This window comes from Camellia sinensis, chromosome 6 (assembly GCF_055761805.1).
Source record: "Camellia sinensis isolate YWXY chromosome 6, ASM5576180v1, whole genome shotgun sequence".
Classification (NCBI taxonomy): domain Eukaryota; kingdom Viridiplantae; phylum Streptophyta; class Magnoliopsida; order Ericales; family Theaceae; genus Camellia; species Camellia sinensis.
In genome coordinates, this window is record NC_138966.1 from 137,032,094 (window position 1) to 137,051,255 (window position 19,162).

At 33.1% G+C, this 19,162-nt stretch overlaps 2 protein-coding genes across 6 annotated transcripts; one reads left to right on the forward strand and one right to left on the reverse strand.

The window, feature by feature from the left end:
* The first annotated feature begins 731 nt into the window (after positions 1-731).
* LOC114262081 (12-oxophytodienoate reductase 2) lies at positions 732-5,477 on the forward strand. 5 transcript variants are annotated; one of them, XM_082874824.1, is made up of 4 exons: positions 752-994; positions 3,791-3,931; positions 4,095-4,225; positions 4,887-5,477. In XM_082874824.1, exons 1-4 carry the CDS (start codon positions 885-887, stop codon positions 4,895-4,897), a joined length of 393 nt encoding a protein of 130 aa, XP_082730950.1. In that variant the 5' UTR covers positions 752-884; the 3' UTR covers positions 4,898-5,477. The 5 variants fall into 5 exon arrangements, with proteins under 5 accessions (XP_082730949.1, XP_082730950.1, XP_082730948.1 ...); XM_082874822.1 differs by lacking the exon at positions 752-994 and adding an exon at positions 1,424-1,777; XM_082874823.1 differs by lacking the exon at positions 4,887-5,477 and having other exon boundaries at positions 732-994; positions 4,095-4,402.
* Positions 5,478-7,810: 2,333 nt separating this feature from the next.
* LOC114262082 (putative methylesterase 12, chloroplastic) lies at positions 7,811-15,152 on the reverse strand. The gene is made up of 5 exons (XM_028202426.2): positions 14,640-15,152; positions 12,820-13,059; positions 12,578-12,721; positions 9,415-9,549; positions 7,811-8,278 (listed from the first exon to the last, which is right to left on the reverse strand). Exons 1-5 carry the CDS (start codon positions 14,889-14,891, stop codon positions 8,006-8,008), a joined length of 1,044 nt encoding a protein of 347 aa, XP_028058227.1. The 5' UTR covers positions 14,892-15,152; the 3' UTR covers positions 7,811-8,005.
* Positions 15,153-19,162: the final 4,010 nt, after the last annotated feature.

Below are 19,162 nucleotides of genomic sequence, written 5' to 3' on the forward strand. Positions count from 1 at the left end.
ATCTTCTTATCAAATTTTATGGAAAAAAATATTTTCAATATTTCATCTTTTTAATTTGATGAGATATTTAAGGATAAATTATACAAATGGTCCTTATAATTTATACGATATATTAATTTGGTTCTTATTGTTTTAATTTGTTCGATTTTATCCTTTAATTTAATGGATTCTGTTATATTGATCTTATAAATAATGGTCGTTAAGTTTGGTGGACGGAAAGCTATCACGTGCTCAAACAATGTGTCAATTTGGTCTCTATTATTTTAATTTGTTCAATTTTTACAAGGACTAAATTAGTACATCGTGTAAATTATATAGACCAAATTAACACATTATTTGAGTTTCCGTCTACTAAACCTAACAGCGGTAATTTATTGAATTAATATGACACAATTTGTTAAATTAAGAAGTAAAATCAAACAAATTAAAACAATATAAACCAATTGACATATTGAGTAAACCATTTACATAATTTATCCAATATTTAATGAATAAATTGAAAATAATTTAGATGTAGAGGTTTGGCTCAATAGTATAGTGGTGAGGAGGAAATCAAGGTTCGAACTAATAGAGCAGCCACATAGCCTTTTAATTGTAAAATAATTATGTTAACACACCAACGTTATTTTTGTAAAAACAAGAAAAGATATATATTTTTTTTTAATCAAATTCAAATTTCATTAGAAAAAAAAATATTAAGAATGACATCCCCTGCTACTTATACCCCCACCCAGCTTCCCTCAATCCAATATTGGAGCCTCCTGTTCTGTAATCTTCTTTCTTGTATTATTGTTAAACCCGGCTTCACTATCTTTGATTTTTGGGATATCATTCATTCATTCATCCACAAGCTTCCATTTTTCAAGTGTTTTCAGTGAATAAAAATGGAATTGGAGCAAGTAAGGCAAGGACAAGAAGAGAAAGAGCAAAAGCATCCACCCCATAACCCTCTTCTCTCCCCATACAAGATGGGAAACTCCCAACTTTCTCATAGGTGTCTGTCTACCTTTTTTTACTCACATACACTAGAAATTTTTCTTGATTTTGATCCCACTTGATTTTGTTGTTTATATTTGCAATAAACAGTTTGATTGATAGAATGTAGTTTTTTTTTTTAATTGTTTTCTCTTTCTGTTGCTGCATGGATTTGTTAACTGATGTTTTTGAGGAAAATCCCACATGGGAAATTCACTCATTTTTTCATTTTTGATATTCAGTACTTCACTCTCTCAATCAGTCCACTTCTTTGTGTTCAGGGTTGTAATTCTTCCTTTAATTAGTGACTGCATTTTTATATTTACTTTACTGGATGTTAGTTTGAAGAAATCTTCTTCTTTATGGGTTGTTTTGTTAGTCAATTTTTATTTTTTTATTTATTGTTTGGCATATTATATTTTAAATGTGTACTTGCTTGTATTTTATATTTAGGACATCTCTGACACAGACTTAGGCCATCTCCAATCCTTCATCAAATGTTTTATCAAATTTAAATTTGATGAAAATATCCTTGAAACTCAGCTCCAATGCTTTTATCAAACTGATATCAAATGAAGGGAGAACTAAATCTTTCATCAAATCAAGGTAGCTTTTATCCTTCATCAAATTTTATAGGTAGCTGTTGGGCCGGACATCCTCCCAGACAACTGAGCTTTCTTTATCTAAACATTAATTTTTACTTTTGTCCTCCAGGATATCCTCCCGGACAACTGGGCTTGTACCAAGATTTAATGAAAATTGTGAATTACCATTGGAGTGCATCTATGAAGCACATGTGCAGGTACAAATATTGGTACAGGTACGCCAACAAAACCTAAAAAAAATTGGATACGGGTACACTTGGAGTACGGTAATAAATTTTTATTTTTTGTAATTTATAGTTTGAGAAATAATTTACAAATCAAAGTTCAATACCAAAACTAAAAGGGAAAATTACAAAACTAAAAGAGAAATCATAGTTCAACAATAGCAATATCAAAACAAAGTCTATAAGCTATTTTAATGCCATTAAATAGAAGAAATTACAAAACAAAGTGTCATTCCAAAAGCAAGCTAAGCAAAATATAAAAACTTGAAACTTTAGTTTTTACTTCCATCGACTTCATCATTGAATAATACATCTTTCATTTCTGATACATCAAGTAAAAGTTTGCAATTTTAAGTAAATAAGAACAATTAATAAATTAAATGTATCATCACCAATGTCCCATAGTTTGGTGTACTCCTGATGTACCCATGAAGTACACATGGAGTACCCAATTGTCAAAGAATGTATAAAAGTATCCAGTACGTATTTCGAGTACTCGATATGCATGTAGCCCTATCAGTACCCGATAAATACCCAGTACAAGTAGGGCAAAATTTTCCGAATACCCATGCTTCATAGGAGTGCATCGTATCCAATCAATTTTTTTTTATCAAATTTGATGAAATTTTTGATGTAGCATTGGAAATGCTCTTTTATCATACTTAAATTTGGGTAAAAATCATTCAAACTCCGCTCCTTGACCCAAACTCATACCAAATTGAGTTTTACTCAAATTTTGAGTAAACTATTTTTCAACAAATCAAATTTACACAAAATTTTGACGGCTGTTTTCTGACTCCAAAATTTGCCACTTTGCCTTTAGTGTAGTCTTTACTCAGATTTATGCTTAAATCTAAGCTTGTCCATTCATATCATATTAACCTTTTACTCAAATTTGACTAAAATTTTGAGTAAGGGCTAGAGATGGCCTTATATATATTCATACGTGGGTTTAAGTAAAGCGACACATAACCAACCACAGACAATATGAGTAGGATTATTTTATGTGGTTGATTCTGTGGTCGGAGTCTTGAAAATGAGATATCATCTGTCTTGTAAACCACTTTCACTTCTTAGGCTAATTATATCTGTTAGTGTTTTTCCCTTCAATATCATCTAATGTGTATCTCTCCAAAGTTTCTTATGAATAATATCATATACAGTGTTCCATATGATCTGTGGATTCAGCCTAAACTTATTATATTGCTCTGGAGCTGGCACTTTCAAATGATTAATTAACAAGATGATTATTCTCTATGTATTGGCCCAAATGTATTTTCTCTCCTTAACTTTTGTTGGCAGTTGTTTAAATTTGTGTCGTGCTGAAAGTCTCTGCTCATCATCATTACATGCGTCAATTGGAAAAGAATTCAAGAAAATTTTCTGTTTTTTTATTTTTATTTTTGAAACAAGAGTACAGGAAAGAAGTGAGGTTTTTCTGTGAGATTTTAGGGGGCTTGAGAAAAATCATCTGATAGCTATGTAAACAAATATTCCTTAGTTTCATACCCTGACAGATATAAATGGGAAGGTCACATATCCTTTTTAGGCATTCTCTGCAAATTTAAAGAGTAGCTTTATTTTCCCTCTTCATTTTGTGACTTTGTTTTCATTTATTTGGTTGTTGTCATTTTCTTTTGAATTTTTCAGTTCATTATCCCATATAGACATATGAAAGTTATGACTTTGTAGCTTACAACTGACACAGCACAATCCCTCTGCAGTTCGTATGTTGATTTGGACATGTCAGTTCTTTTCAATCGTGATTGAATTTTAATCATCGATTCAAGTTCTTAACGTTTTTGTGAATTTTGTCAAGTCATTCTTGTTTTAGTGGTGGTTCTTTTGTTTGCCGAGTGTTTTTTTTAATTCTGAAGAAGCTGTTATAATTTAATTAGTGCGAGGTTCAACTTTATGAGGACAACATGTCTAAATGCTAAATGTAGTTTTCCATCTTTTTTTTTTTTTTTGCTCCAATATTTTCAGAGTTGTCTTGGCGCCATTGACTAGGCAGAGATCGTTCGACAAAGTTCCTCAACCACATGCTGTCTTATATTACTCACAGAGGACCAGCAAAGGAGGTCTTCTCATTGCCGAAGCCACTATGGTTTCCGATACTGCACAGGGGTACTTTTAGCATTAGTAGTTTGCGAATTTCAATCTTTTCTATGGATTTAAAGTAAAATATGTAGGTGTCCATGTGCAAGAGTGTGCCTATCTCTGTGAATAAGCGTGAGTGTCTTCATTTCTTATTTTTCTATTACTAATTCTTCTTTCTTTTCAAATGAAGATATCCATTGACACCTGGTATATGGACAAAGGAGCAAGTTGAAGCTTGGAAACCTATTGTAGATGCTGTTCATGCAAAGGGTGGTATATTCTTTTGTCAGATTTGGCATGCGGGAAGAGTTTCAAATCAAGGTATATTGTTGACTTTTGCCCTCATTTGAATGTCTCTTTCATCATAGGGCAATATTTCACTGATAATAACAATGCATAATCATTGAGTCAAATGTTTCCAGCTCGTTGCTTAGCTTCTTTGTTTGCAAAACATAAATAACATTTGTGGAAGAATTTGTGGCAACATTTTGACTTCTAGTTTTCTGTTTATATTTTTCAGTTATGCATGGACTATGTTGCACAGACTCAATATGTATGTTGATCATGGTTATGTATTGAGATTTTGGTCTCATTGATTACCATATCCTAGAAAAAAAGGACTGTAATTAGTTTTCCACTGGAAGAAGCTAACTAGATATACATTCTCTGTAACAAAACACAAAATGTGGGTGGCCACTAGATTTTAGATGTTGTCTCAGTGGCTAATGAATGGGTAGATTCGAGGTTTGATTTGCAATATTGACATTGAGAAGCCCTATAACCATGTTGATTAGGGGTTCCTTGGTTATGTGATAAGTATGAGTGGTTTTGGCCAAAAGTAGAGAGACTGGATTTGGTTTATGTATTTCTACATTTTGGTTTTCGGTTTTGGTTAATGGTTCCCCAGCCGGTTTCTTTCATACTGCTAGGATTGCGGCTGAAAGAGGAACTATATATCTTTTGGGATATCTTGTTTTGTCAGGAGCTAGATGATTGGGAGGTGGTTTTGGAGCTCTTGTTCTCTTGGAGAGGAGCTATTAGAGTAATATTTTGACTGAGTTGAGACTCTCATTTTTGTTCTTAGTAAAATTTTGGCCATTTTGTACTGCTGGTTTTGGGGTTGAGACTTTCATTGGCGGGGGAGGTTATGGCAGAGAAAACGGTATGAGAGCTGTGGTGGAGAACCATACGGATCTTGTCGCGTATGGTCGGTTTTTTCTGGCCAATCCGGATTTGCCAAGGAGGTTTGAGCTCAATGCTTCTCTGAACAAGTACAATAGAGAGACCTTCTACACTCATGATCCTGTTGTTGGTTACATTGATTATCCATTTCTTGAAGAAATCAATGCTTAAAAAATCTTCTTCTGGGGTGGATTATTGTCATTCTTGTCAAGATCTTAGGATTCACTGTTTAAAATAAATTCTTTCCCTTTTTTGTTTGTATCAGTGTAATAGAATAATATGCTTATGTTTCGCATCACTAGTTATATTTAGTTAGGAGATTTGGGAAGAGATTTAAAAAATAAAGAAAAAAAGATATGTAAAACTAGATAAAATATATATGTTTTATTCATATTTTATTTTTATTTTCTTTCTTTATCTTTTCAAATTCATCCTCGAATCCTCCAACCAAACATAGTGTAAATGGCAATGTAGCTATTATTTGACAGAACTGATTGGAAGCTAGAAAGTCTCGTGTATGTTCCAGTGAATGCACCCCTTCCAACTTTTTTTCCCCCTTCTATTTTGCTTCTCTCCTGTGTTATCTCTGAATTATCTCCATATTTTATTATAGGGGTGAGTATGGTCCGGATTGAATTGGATTGGGGTAAAATCAGGATCAATCCGTTATTTACGGTTTCTGAAAAATTGGAATCAATTCAATCTATTTAAATCGTGAAACCAATCTGAACCAATCTATTTAATTACAGATTAGATCGGTTTAGGACCACGGATTTACATAATTAAATAACAAAAAAAATATATAACACTTTAATTTTCTAAAAATATAAATATAGCACGATATTAGTTTCACAATAGCAACATGTTTTTTTATAATAGCAACATATTGTTCTAAAATTTAAACAATCATAAGAAAACTGGTTCCACCATAAGTATTTAGACCATTACAAATTAACACTAAAAACTAGCAAACAAAAATAATAAAAGAAGTAATAAAAGAAGATACTATGCGAATTTAGGTTTGGATTTGAGTTTTATATGAAATAAGAGAAGATACTATGCATGCGGGTGTATAATAAAAATGTAGATTATTTGTATACGGACCGGATCGGTTCCAATCTAGAACCTTGGGGTTCAATCCGGAACCAATTCGTAAACTACGGATTTTTAATTTTTCAATCCGGAACCGAACCACGAATTTAAAAAACCAATCCAAACCTACTGGATTAGACTGGATTGGATCAGATTACGGATTTCACGGATTCTTTGCTCAGTCCTATTTTATTGATACTCCTTTCGTTCCAAAATAAGTTCTTTATTTTATTTTTCATTATCCCAAATTATCTCTTTTCAAAGATCTATAACTAAAATAATATAAATTTTCTATTTTGCCATTCTTTTAAATTCATTAACAATACAAAAAATATAATTATGACAATTGATATTTCTAAAAAAAAATATAATATCAAAAAGTAATTTTAAAAAGTTATATTTTTAAAGTGTAATAATTATATTATTAAAAAAATTATTATTTTAGAACGGAGTGAATATATAACTTTAAATATATTTGTGAACTAATTATGACATGTCTGATTGATTCTAGTTGACTCAATGATTAAACCAAACCGTCGAGGTTGGTAAGCTATTCATTTTCTCACCCCTCCTCTTGGACCAGTCCATATATCATCAATTATTTTTCCTACAGATAATAGCGAAAGCCTACCCACCTACGAACAAGAAATAAATAAATACAAGTGAATAAAAAATTTAAAAATACTTAAAATTCTCTTTTTTTTCACCCTTTTGACTCCTTTTTTTTCTCATTAGTTAGATTTTTTTTTTTTTTTTTTTTATGTTTCCCTTGTCCTCCCATCACCACCTACCACGTATGTGGGGGGTGGTGGAGTAGTGATTGAAGGGTCTCCATCACTCCTCTAAAAAATTTTCAACTCTCCCTTTTTTTTAAAAAACATGACTCGGTGCATCAGGCTTCCTCTAAAACAAGGACTACAGATAATAAGATAATACACATATTTTAGAGAGACGCTTCGTTTAGAAACATATTATTTTAATAATTTTTTAATTTTTACAAAAAAAATAATATGACAACTTATAATAACTTTTTAACTTTTAAATAAAATATATAATTGACAAACGAGAATTGATTTCATGAGTTGAATCAGCATCATTAAGAATACTAACAAGAAGCCTTTCCATTGAACCAAATTACCCTTTTCTTTTGAAAAAAATAATTAATAAATAAGGGTCTGGCTTTGGTCCAGTCCACCATCGGACTAGACTGTGCTGTTGAGCCCATGAGGGTCCACCAGAGGTCCCGTTTTGAAATTCTGAACCGTTCAATGTGTAGAACTCTTCGAGTACTATATGCCTGTAAAAAATCACGTTGATCGGATATCGATAGCTATGTGATCAAATCAATTTTTTGTCAACCGTTAATTTATTCACCGTCTATTTTTTTTATACAAAACTGATTTGATCACATAGCTATCAATATCCGATCAATGTGAGTTTTTACAGGCATATAGTACTCAAAGAGTTCAACACATTAAACGGTTCAGATTTTCAAAACAGGACCCGAAGTGAATCCCCACAAGCCCAACAGTACGGTCCAGTCCGATGGTGGACTGGACCAAAGCCAGACCCAATAAATAAATTGAGCAAGTAGCCATAGCCTATAGCATTCACATTCAACAATGATATTACTTTGACTAGAAAAAGGTTGTAAAACCCCTCTCCCTATATTCATATTCATATTCATAATTGGAAATTAGAGAACAATAGGAAGAAAGCAGCACCTATTTCTACTATGGCCTCTCACATTGTACAGCCTTTAAGCAATCAAATAAGGTATCTTTACTATGATCTTATAAGTAAAAAAAAAATACTTCAGAAATTAAGCTAGGGGATTTGAGCAATTTCAAGCAAAATTTTATGGAGTGACTGTGGCTTTGAAAAGAAAGGGCAATGGTCACTGCCTTTGATCTTGAAGACTCCTTCAGGTGGATTTTCCCTCACCAGCTTTTCTTGAACATCAGGTGAAAGTGCATGATCATCCAATGTTTGAATGAAAAATCGCCGACCAGTTCCGTAGTTTTCAGGTGAGAGTGACAGCTTCTCCATGATGGGACCAAGAGGAATAGATCTCATCGACACCATGGCCAAAGCAACATCCTGACAAAAGAATAACATTAAATTAAATAATTAAATTGTCTCGCATTTTGTCCGAATCTTTTAATTGACCATTCCTTTGTTTTTCATGAATTCATACTAAGATAAACAGGTTCTTTAAAATATGCATTGTGGTTTGGTACAACTTCTATTTTATTATTATTTTGTGTAAGGCTGCCAATCACCACCAAACCACTCTACTAAACAATTATAATACTCTGCTACTTCTCTTTCAAAACCTAGAAAACCAAAGATGAGAAAATGCAATGCATCTCGATCCACATTGCTCAAGCTGACATTGATGAGGAATGCATCTCAAACCGAAGTCAATGATTACCTTGTGAACAACTTTCCTTCATTTGATTCTTATATATATAATATATATATATATAGAGAGAGAGAGAGAGAGAGAGAAATAATATATATACACATTATGGTGGAGGTGGAACATGGTAGGTGGTGGATGGGGGGTGGCCAGGATAGGTGGAAGGTGGTGGCAGAAGGTGCTAGCGTGTAACAAAAAGAATATATATATATATATATATAGAGAGAGAGAGAGAGAGAGAAATGATAAAAGAGTTCTTATGAATACAAAAAAATGATATATGGATAAATGAATTCTAGCTATTTTCAAATAGAATCGGGAGAGAGGAAAAGTGTGAGGTTTGGGCAAGGAAGGAGAAAAGGGTAATAGGGTAATTTTATTTTAGTATTAGTGATGCCAGACGGCCGGCAAGAATAGAGTAACCAAAAGAAAATAGAGGAAACAAAATAAAGAGACCACACCAAAGAAACCCTAATTCTCAATACTCAATATTAATTTCAATATCAAAATTTTCTTCTAATAACACTAAGCCCAATAGTTATCGGCCAAATAAAAAAGAATGAATAAGGAAAGACATAATAAATCCCAAAATAACCAAAATTACAAAATAACTCCTTAAATCAAGCCTAAATAAGTCTAAATAAATCAATTTCAATTCTTCCGGCCCCGCCCCACATAAGTGCAATGAATGGCGGTCCTCATGTGATCCCCATCAACTGGAGGGTAATAGGGTAATTTTATATTTCCAGTTTACCCCATTAAGAGACAAATTATGACAGGAATTTGTAATTTCTCAAAGCAGAGGGGGGAATACCTTTGTAGGGGATTGGTTGAAATATAACCCTCTCAAGTTCTGTTTCTCAAACATGAATCCAGTAGGAGGATTATCTTTGCCATTCCCATAAATTAGGAACTTTGACTCCTGCATAAAAAGTTCAGCAGACCCAAGCTGCAAAAAAGAATTTGCTTCAAGGAACATGCAAATACAGGAAATTAAAGCTAAGAAAACTGCTCAATGAATCACCATTGACAAAGACATTCTTGACAGACGAAAAATGTTTTCCCAAGGCTATCTCTGAATCAATGATTTGATGAGGGATTTGTGGAGGGAAAGGAAAACGCCAGTGAAATATGACTGAAATAGAAGCTGATTTTTTTTCACTTTTTCCCTCCCCTCTACAAATTTCCACCCGAATCATTGATCCCACTCAAAAAGTTCAATAAATGACTGACCAAGAGCCTCAGGACTCTGGAGGGAAATGAATAATAGACTGTAATTTCTTCTTATTTCAGAATAAAGTAAATTAGAGAAACAACTATGCATGTCTATAACAATATTACAGGAAAGAAACGATGTATTAAAGGAAAGAACCATCCCATTGACCCTCTAACTCTAATAATTGACGACTTTGGGAGATCCAGAAAGTACTAATTGCCAGAGTTACTTATTAATGAGTTGCTTGCTCTGTGATTCTCATCAATGAAAAAAACTTACGCAAGTCCAAATCTGTTTAGTTATTAAAAATAATAATATAAAAAGAAAAAAGAAGCGAAGGAAAAGATAAAGAGTATGTGCTTACTTATTTGAAGGTAAATAAATTTTTTTCAGAAGAAAATGTAGGGTAAATTACACCCGCATCCCCTGAGGTTTCTAACAGTTGCACATATTCCTACATGTAATAACACAGCACTCCCCATATGTTTTTCATTGTTCATTACTGATTCCCCTCCCCATTGGCCAATCATAAAGTTGAAGACAGAATTTATTGTCATCATTTCAAAAAAAAAAAATTCAAAATGCTAATTTTGCTCTTATTCGAGTCGTTCAAATATAATATAGTATTGAGTTCACTTAGTGAGCTAGAACATTTTTGTAATTCAATCTCTTGAACCAAGTCAAGTCAGCCAATCTCAATTGGATGCAACTTACTAGGCCTCCCGCACCAACAAAACCTGAACACTATCTCTAGCAACCATTTTGGACCGCATATGTAGAACACAAAAACCCAACACTGGAATAGACCACACCCTCACACCCACCACATCAACTCCAAAAATTATTATATATAATGTCTCAACCAGATCATTCCAGCTAATCGACGAAGGAAGAAACCTGCCACCACCAAAAACCAGCCCATCAACTCCAAATTATGAACTCGAAGACCGAAGGAGAGTAAAAAGACCTAGACACTGATATCACTAGAATTTACCAAAATTCACCGGTATGTCGAAAATATATCGAATCAGTCTGAAATGTGTTTCGAGACAGAATTTGGAATGGTCTAAGATACTGGTCAAAAAATACCGGCATGGGATGGGATTTATAACTCTGGTCACAGCACCCAAATTGGCAACCACCATGGCTAGTACTGACCATCAAACCCCATCACAACACCTCTCTCTCTCTCTCTTCATGGCTACCTCTACTAACTAATCAATTCAGACAACCATTTCCAGTTCTTGTCTCCACTACCACACATTCCCCACAACCCAACTACACGGCCAGCAAAACACCACCACCACAACTCCACAACCACCTTCATGGCCAACAGTACACACCCACCACCACCACAATGCCTGCTACAAGCTCCACCATCTAACCAAACGGCCAACAATACCCACTATGCCACCATCAACATCAATGTTGAAAGTTGAAACCGTCCACTAGTTCTCCAAACTACTATTACAATAAAAATACATATATAAATGTATTATATAGATTCCTTGAAAATGTCATCAACTTTATAACGACTATGAAACTAGAAGAAAGCCACAATTTTATTTTGTTTTTTTTTTAAAAAGAAGAAAAAGAATGAATAGATAGAAGAGTGTGATTGGAAAGTTTTCTATGAGAGAGAAGTGCAACGTTTTAATAGTGGAAATGTAGGTTGGCTTGAGGTTCAATGGCAAGAACAATGGTGACAACGATGGAGTTTTGGTTCATCTGTGGGAGAGGTGTTGGTTATTGTTGACTGGTTGGCCTTACATGGTGGTGTTAGGCGGCAATCGATGGAGGTGAGCAATGAAAATAGATGATGGGTTTGGTTGCTTTAACTCTATCATGCCATTGAAGAGTTTGATTTGATTGTTTGTTAATGTTTTCCATCATGAGGGATTTGGGTGGTGGTGGTTGGAAGCATTGCCCATTGATTGGCAACAGCCATTAAAAATGGTTCTCATAGTAGCTGATATGAAAGGTTAAAGAGAAGTAAAGAAGACAAAAAATGAAGGAGAAGATCTTACAGATAGAAAGGGTAAATGGTTAAAGCAGACTTTCAGTTCACAACTGTCTCCTGACATACTCTAATAGGAGAGGGCAATGTAGTTTCAAATATGTGAGGTGGAGTAATTGTAAGCTGGAAAACTCTCAGGTTGTGTGGGTGTAATACATGAGAAGTGAAATATTTTATTTTAAGTTATAGGAAAGCTCTTAATTCCTTTCTCATTACAGACATTAACATATCAAATTTAGGCTAAGTTTGGGAAGTCCCAAATAAGCCAAAAAGCCAAAAAGTTACTCAAAAAGTTAAAAAGTTAACACTATTCACCAAAAGTCAACAATTACGGCTGCACAACTCCCAATTCAAATTTTCCTCTACAAACCAATTTTTACAATTTTTTATTACACATTTTTCCATAAAAAGTCAAAAAGTTAACCCAAACATCCATATTTTCAATCTCAATTTTTTAGTCCAAAAAGACAAAAAGTGCACTTATTTAGTCTTCCCAAACTTGGCCTTACTAATGATTTGTACCTATTAAATGTACATGACATGTGTAATTTTCTATTTACACAAGGATTTTCCAAATCATTTTTAAATTATTAGTAATAAAATAATCAATTATCCTCCATGAAATGAATTTGACTTCTTTAAAAAAAATTACCAATTAATCTAGAGTCATTTTAGTTCTATCACAGGAGAACTTGTTTCATACTTGTTTGACCTTTAAAGCATGACTAAGCATGAATTACACACCTCTTCAGCAAAAACATCGAAAGGCCTCTGCCCATCAAGCACCATTGTAGCGCAAAGGAAAATTGCTTTTGAGATTTTCTTTGAGAAATGTTCCAATGCATATGAAATGCAAGCGCCTCCACTACTGTGACCAACTAAAATAACCTGCAGAAGTACACATATTGTAATTTTTCACAAGATAATTGCCATGAGAGTTGTTAAGAAGATGAAAGGAATCAAAGCAATCCTTTGAGCATATCTACCTTTTCATCCTCTGGCAAATCCTGCAAAAAATTAATTAATGGCTTTGAGTAGTCCGCTAATGTAGTGACACTGTTTGTATCCGTCAGATCAATACCAGATCCAGTGAGATCTATGGCAGTGGGAAGCAATCCTGATTCCTCCAACAGAGCAATAGTTTTGTACCAACACCATGCTCCGAAGCCTTCTCCATGTACTAAAACAAATTGCTTTGCTTTTATACTATCCAAAAATTCTGGAAGCTGTACAGATGCACTCCACACAATTAATGATCATGTAGACATAAATATCTGCAAAGCAAGATAAGCCCGGGTGTCCGATGATGCAATGCATTGCACAGCACTGTGATTGCATGTTAATGCAATATGCAAGAAAAAATAAACAAAAAAATGTGACATTATAATTTTGTAGGATGCGCAGTTTTCATAAATAGATGTGTGTAAAAATTTTATAGGAATTCATTTCCAGCAAGCCCTAAGGTTCCACCAAACAGCTTTCAAGACAAGTACAATTATATTACTAATCACATGGATTGGCATCCATTTCCAAACACATGCACATAGCTGCTTACATGCATGAGATTGTGTAGGGGTCCTGCCCAAAACATCCCACTCTTATGCTACAAATAAATCAGTTTTCCTTAAACCAACTTCATTGTTCTACACATATTAATAAATAATGTAAGGAGAGTTGAACTTGAGTCTCTTAACAGCACCTATGGGACTTCTTATGAGTCAAGTAATGTTAATTGATTTTTTATTTGGAGTCGTAGTTGATCTAGAAGATTGCTAGTTACTAAATATTCTTAGCCTTTTTCTGCTTGTTAATGGGCCCTCAAATTAATACCACAACTTTAAAAGTGTGTTATCCAGATTTCTTAATATCATTATTTCAGCTACATTGGACGAGAGGGGGAAGAGGGTAGGGCCAGCACCAGGAGGAGGGGAGAAAGACACAATGAGATTGAAGCCACTAAGAGATGGGGGAAGGAAGACATTAAGACTGAGACCACCATTGCTTTGTGGTTGATATTAGATATGGGGTTGGGAATTTGTTCCAAAAGCTATGAATACCATGGATGAAGCTTCTCCTTAGCTTTTGATTCCTAGAGGCTGTTGAGGGAGATTGTTGTCCAGTGGGAGAAGAGACAGAGGGTTGTTTAGTGGGCAAGAGTGAGAAAAGATAACAGGGTAATCATGCTTTTGATATTATTGTACAAAATGTTTCAGTTTCAGGGTAAAAATGTAACCCTTACGCGGTAAGTCACGGACTCGCACACTAGTAAAAAAAAAAATGCAATTTCATTACCTCCATTAACCCCATTCAATTAACCATTCCTCCAAGGGAGGTCGATGTAATTTCATCAAAAATTGCGTAACTATCCGCATTTTCTTCAAACCTATATCAGTATATTTACCCTTAATAATATTAATATTTTAAACTTAATTCTTTTCATTTTCATCAGAAATACCAAAAGTACACAAACCAACTTTTCCTTTTCTATTTTTGGTTACAAAGTGCAAAAGCACTTAGGCACTGATTTTAAAAAAATTCCAAGAGGTCAAAAAAGTAAAAGCAAATTGATCAAACCATACTTTCATGTCCTCTCTTTTGATTTGAATCTTCAAACAAACAGTAGACTCTCATGTATTCCTTCACCACAGCAACTATAAAATATTATAAATCATAACATGAAAACCCACTTTTACCATACAGAGATCTAATCATTCAATACAAGTAAAGTAAAGGGTAGTTCTAAAAAGTGAATTAAAGTATGAGAGAGAGAGAGAGAGAGAGAGAAGGCCCACAGCACAGCACAGACCTGTTTGGGATTAGGGAAATGATCGGAGAGATTGCGGCGGCGAGAGCTGGTGGATCCTCCGATTCGGCGAGACATGGATCCATCGAACCTCTGAGACAACTGGTGCTGCTGAATTGCCATGGAAAGAGCTTGCCTGTGAATCAACTCCTCATCTGCAAGCAATTTGCGCTGTGATCGACCCATTCTCTTGCTCTTCGATCCATTATTATCTTTCGAGTCCTTCTTTGTCATGCAAATGAATCGATTACCCATTTCGTTTCTTCTCTTTTTTGGGTATTCTGTGGCAGATTTTGACCTCAAATTACTAAGAATGAGGCAGATTTTGGGGGAGAGACAGAGAGAGAGAGAGCAGGTGAGGAGAAACCCAATCTGCTCCTCAACTGAATAAGCCAGCCATTTAATGCTTTCCTCTACTTTTTTGTTTTTTTTTCTTTCATCGAAGTTTAATAGTACTAGTCAGCACTCTCTCTTTGTTGTGATGTTTGACTTTCTTCACTGTACTCTCTCATCACTCGTTTCTTTTTGTTTTTTTCTCTTTTTTATATTATGTTTGGTAAATAATCTCAACTAAACTCTTTGGCCCATTTTGAAAAGAAAAAAAAAAAAAAAAAAAAAAAGACTTTTTTCTGAATTTTTTTATTTTTTTTCAAAATTATGTGAAATTTTTTTTATATTTTCTGTCTGTATTGGCGAAATGAATTTAAAAAGTATAATTTTTTAAAAAAAATTAAAACCTTTTTAAAAAAAATTTAAACCAAAAGAAAATGGCCAAAAAATGCACTTCCCAAAACGCTCATTTCTCTACCTTATATTATTATATGTGTGACTAAAAAAACAAACATTTTATATATTTGTGTTAGTTATTAATTGTTTTTGAATCATACAAATTTGTTCCCTCAGAATTTTAGAAAAAAGATAGTTACACATTTATAAATGTGAATGGAATTCAAAATATAAAATTTAACATGTTTCATGAAAAAAAAAATTATTTCTTCTACTAGTATATTTATTTATTTATACATATATTTTTAAAATGAATTACTCTTTCGTTTTAAAATATTAATCTCTTTTTTTTTATTATCTCAAAATATTAGTCTGTTTTAAAAATTTTAAAAATAAAATAATATAAATTTACTATTTTACCTTTCTTTTAAATTTATTAATAATACAAAAAATATAATTATAATAATTAATATTTTTCAAAAAATATATTATCAAATGATAATTTTTAAAAAATAACGGTTATTTTGATACGGACGAGCAATATATATGGTCGCCTCTATGCTAGGATTCAAAATGGGTCTGGACTGTTTCAGTATCTCTTGATTACGAAGAGAGAAAATAGTTTTTTTTTTTTTTTTTTAAAGAATCTGGCTTTTCTCCTGTCTCGAATCAGATTAAAGAATGTTAAAAGATTCATGAAAATTCATCATGTATTTTGTTTCGATAATTTAAATTATTCGATATGAGAAACTCGTCGAATACTATATGTGCATAAAAAATCACTTTGATCGGATATCAATAACTATTTTATCGGATCAGATTTCTTTCAACTATTTATATTTTCATAGTTTATTTTGTTTATACAAAATTGATTTGATCATATAACTATCAATATCCGATCAATATAATTTTTTTTATAAATATATAATACTCTACAAATTATATATATTAAACAATTTAAATTATCAAAACAAAACTCTGATGAACCTTCACAAACCTAACAGTATCCGTCAGTCCGAGCTGAATGGAAGCCGGGCTTTCTTAAAAACATAAAATAAATTGTTCAGTTACGTGAAAATGATTGCATCACCCACAGTGGGTTCAAAATCTCCTCACAGTACCAGTTGGGGCCACATGTCTAGCATGGCCTGGGCAAGTTTTAGATTACAATAATGTTAAAAATGATTAGTGTATTAATAATTTATTAAGTACATATAATCTTATATAATATTAAATAAAATTTAGATTAAGTGATCAAATATATGTCTCGAATTTAAGTCACGTTTAGAAACAAATTATTTTAAGAGATTTTTGGTAAAAAGTCCCTCTTATTGGGCCTATTTTGTATGAAGCCCACGGAATAAAATAATGGCCCCAAAAGCCCCTCAATTAAAAAAATATCATGAATTAACTGAAATGTCCTTCTATATAAGTGGGGAAATATGAAACAATTCCACCGTTTCTCTCCCATCACTCTGTTTCATCGATTGAAAACCCTCATCTGAATATCATCATTCGAAAACCCTAGCATCGATTGGAAACCCTTTTCTAAGTCTCAGTACTCTCTCTCTCTCTCTCTAGAGCCACTTTATCTTTCTACCCTTGCAACGTTACAAGTTCGTCGCTTGCGCTCGAATCGAACTCCGCATTACGCTTTACTCTCTCTGTTGGACACACATTTTGCAGGTGATTTTTCTCTCTTTCTGCTAGCTTTTCGATATTATGAAGTCTTTCTGGGTTTGTTTTCATTTTGGGAGTGGTATATGAGATTACGTTAACATGGTATGGGGTGGGATTATAAGGCTGTTAAGGATTTTGCGTTAAAGATGGCCATCACTTATCCTTGTTTTGTCTTAACCCAACCCTTTGGTAATGTGTGTGTTGAATCAGTGCTGCTAAAAAATTGTTTATTCGAAATTATTGACATATAAGATTTTTTGCACTACAAGAAAATGCAGAATTTAGTCACTGAAAGTAGTACAAATGGCGACTAAAATCAGTTTAGTCGCCAAACTTGAGCACTTTTGCCGACTAAAGCACTTTAGCCGCCGAATATAGGGCTTTTAGCGACTAAAAGTCAGTTTAGTCGCTGAATATAGGAGTTTTAGCGACTGAAAAAATTTTAATAGCTAAAAAGCACGGTTTTTGGCAACTAAAAGCATTTAGTAGCCAAAACTATAGGTTTTGGCGACTAAAAAATACTTTAGTTGCCGAATATAGGTGTTTTACCGACAAACAAATTTTTTGTGGCCAAAAGTAAAGGTTTTTGGCTCCTAAAAAAAATTTAGTAGCTAAAAGTGGACAAATGGCGACTAAAACTGAGTTTAGTCGGCAAAAGTGGAGCTTTTGGCGACTAAAAATCAGTTTAGTCGCCGAAAGTTGTTTTTTTTGGGCGGAAATTAATGTATTTAGCGACAAAACAGCATTTAGTAGCCAAAAAGCATAGAATTGGCGACTAAAATTCATATTTAGTCGCCAAAAGTGCTCCCCTATTTTTTTTTAGTAAATACTTTATTTTTTTTGTAAAATATATTAAATAAAAATAATTATTTATATATATATTGTTTTCTATTAATATCGGTCAATATATTATATAAATAATATATGTTGCATTTATATTCATGTGATGTTCTTGTGGCGTAGTGGGAAGAGTGTTGGTAAAGGTTTACAGAGGCTGGGACGTTAGTGGTTCGAAACCTGGGAGTAGCAAAGGCTGAATTTTTTTTTTTCGAAAAAATGCTTTCAGCGACTAAACTGTTTCGTCGCCAAATGTGTTGTTTTGGGCGACTAATGAGTTTAGTCGGCGATTCATGACCTATTGGCGACTAAAATAGTTGTCGCTAAATGGATAATTTGAAAAAGTGGAATTGAGTATTAGCGACCAAAATTTTTGTCGCTGAAGACTTGACTTTTTGCCCACTAAAACGTTTTTAGTCGCCAAAACCTTGGGCGACCATTTATTCGCGACAACACTGGCGACAAAAAAAATCAGTCGGGGAAGGTATAAAAGTGACTTTTGGCGACTAAAAATGGACCTTTGGCGACTAAAAATTTAGTCGCCAAAGGTGATTTTTGTTGTAGTGTTGTTTGATTTATAACAAAATGTTATTCTAACAAAATACAGAGGTCAGTGATTTTAATACACTTGTTTTTTTCTTTTTTGTTTTCATTGTTGCATTAGGGTGAGTAGTGTTTGAGATTTTAGGTTACACTAAGGATCATCTGTTCTAAAATTTTTATCACTATCTTAAAATACTTTAAATTACTAAATCATGTGAGAATGTTAAGGTTTAAAAATTTTGAAAACTAATTTAGGTATTTCGGAACGGTGTATGCAGTTTTGCTTCAATTTTGTTGCTTTGATTTTTGTAGTGTTTTGGTCCTGTAATTTCAATGCTTTCAATTTCACTTGTTTCATGAATTTTTCAAAGTAAAATTTTACTTCTAACCAGAGTAAAATTTTACTTGCAATGAGAGTAAAATTTTTCTTATAAACAGAGTAAAATTTTACTTTAACTCTAGCATTTGCTCATTACATACATGTGCATATCAATTTGTATATGAATATATATATATATATATATATTTATGTATGTGAATGTGATTGTAGTTTCGTCATTTCTCTAATTTCAGTTTGAATGTGAATTGTATATGTTAATTTCAGAACTATGTTGCGTATAGTCAAAATTGAGACAAGGTTTTCTTGATTCTTGGTTCTATAAATTTTGTATGTGTTATTTCTTAAGATATATTGTTCAGAGTAAAATTTTACTTCCAATCAGAGTAAAATTTTACTTTCA

Coding starts and splice junctions, on each gene's coding strand:
- LOC114262081 (XM_082874821.1), top strand. CDS start 1,548: ATGAAGGGAGAACTAAATCTTTCATCAAATCAAGGTAGCTTTTATCCT. Junction 1,778..3,790: donor TCTATGAAGCACATGTGCAG/GTACAAATATTG, acceptor CAATATTTTCAG/AGTTGTCTTGGCGCCATTGA. Junction 3,932..4,094: donor GTTTCCGATACTGCACAGGG/GTACTTTTAGCA, acceptor TTTCAAATGAAG/ATATCCATTGACACCTGGTA.
- LOC114262082 (XM_028202426.2), bottom strand. CDS start 14,891: ATGGGTAATCGATTCATTTGCATGACAAAGAAGGACTCGAAAGATAAT. Junction 9,550..12,577: donor TCGATGTTTTTGCTGAAGAG/GTGTGTAATTCA, acceptor TCTTTTTTGCAG/CTTGGGTCTGCTGAACTTTT. Junction 8,279..9,414: donor TCAACCAATCCCCTACAAAG/GTATTCCCCCCT, acceptor TTCTTTTGTCAG/GATGTTGCTTTGGCCATGGT.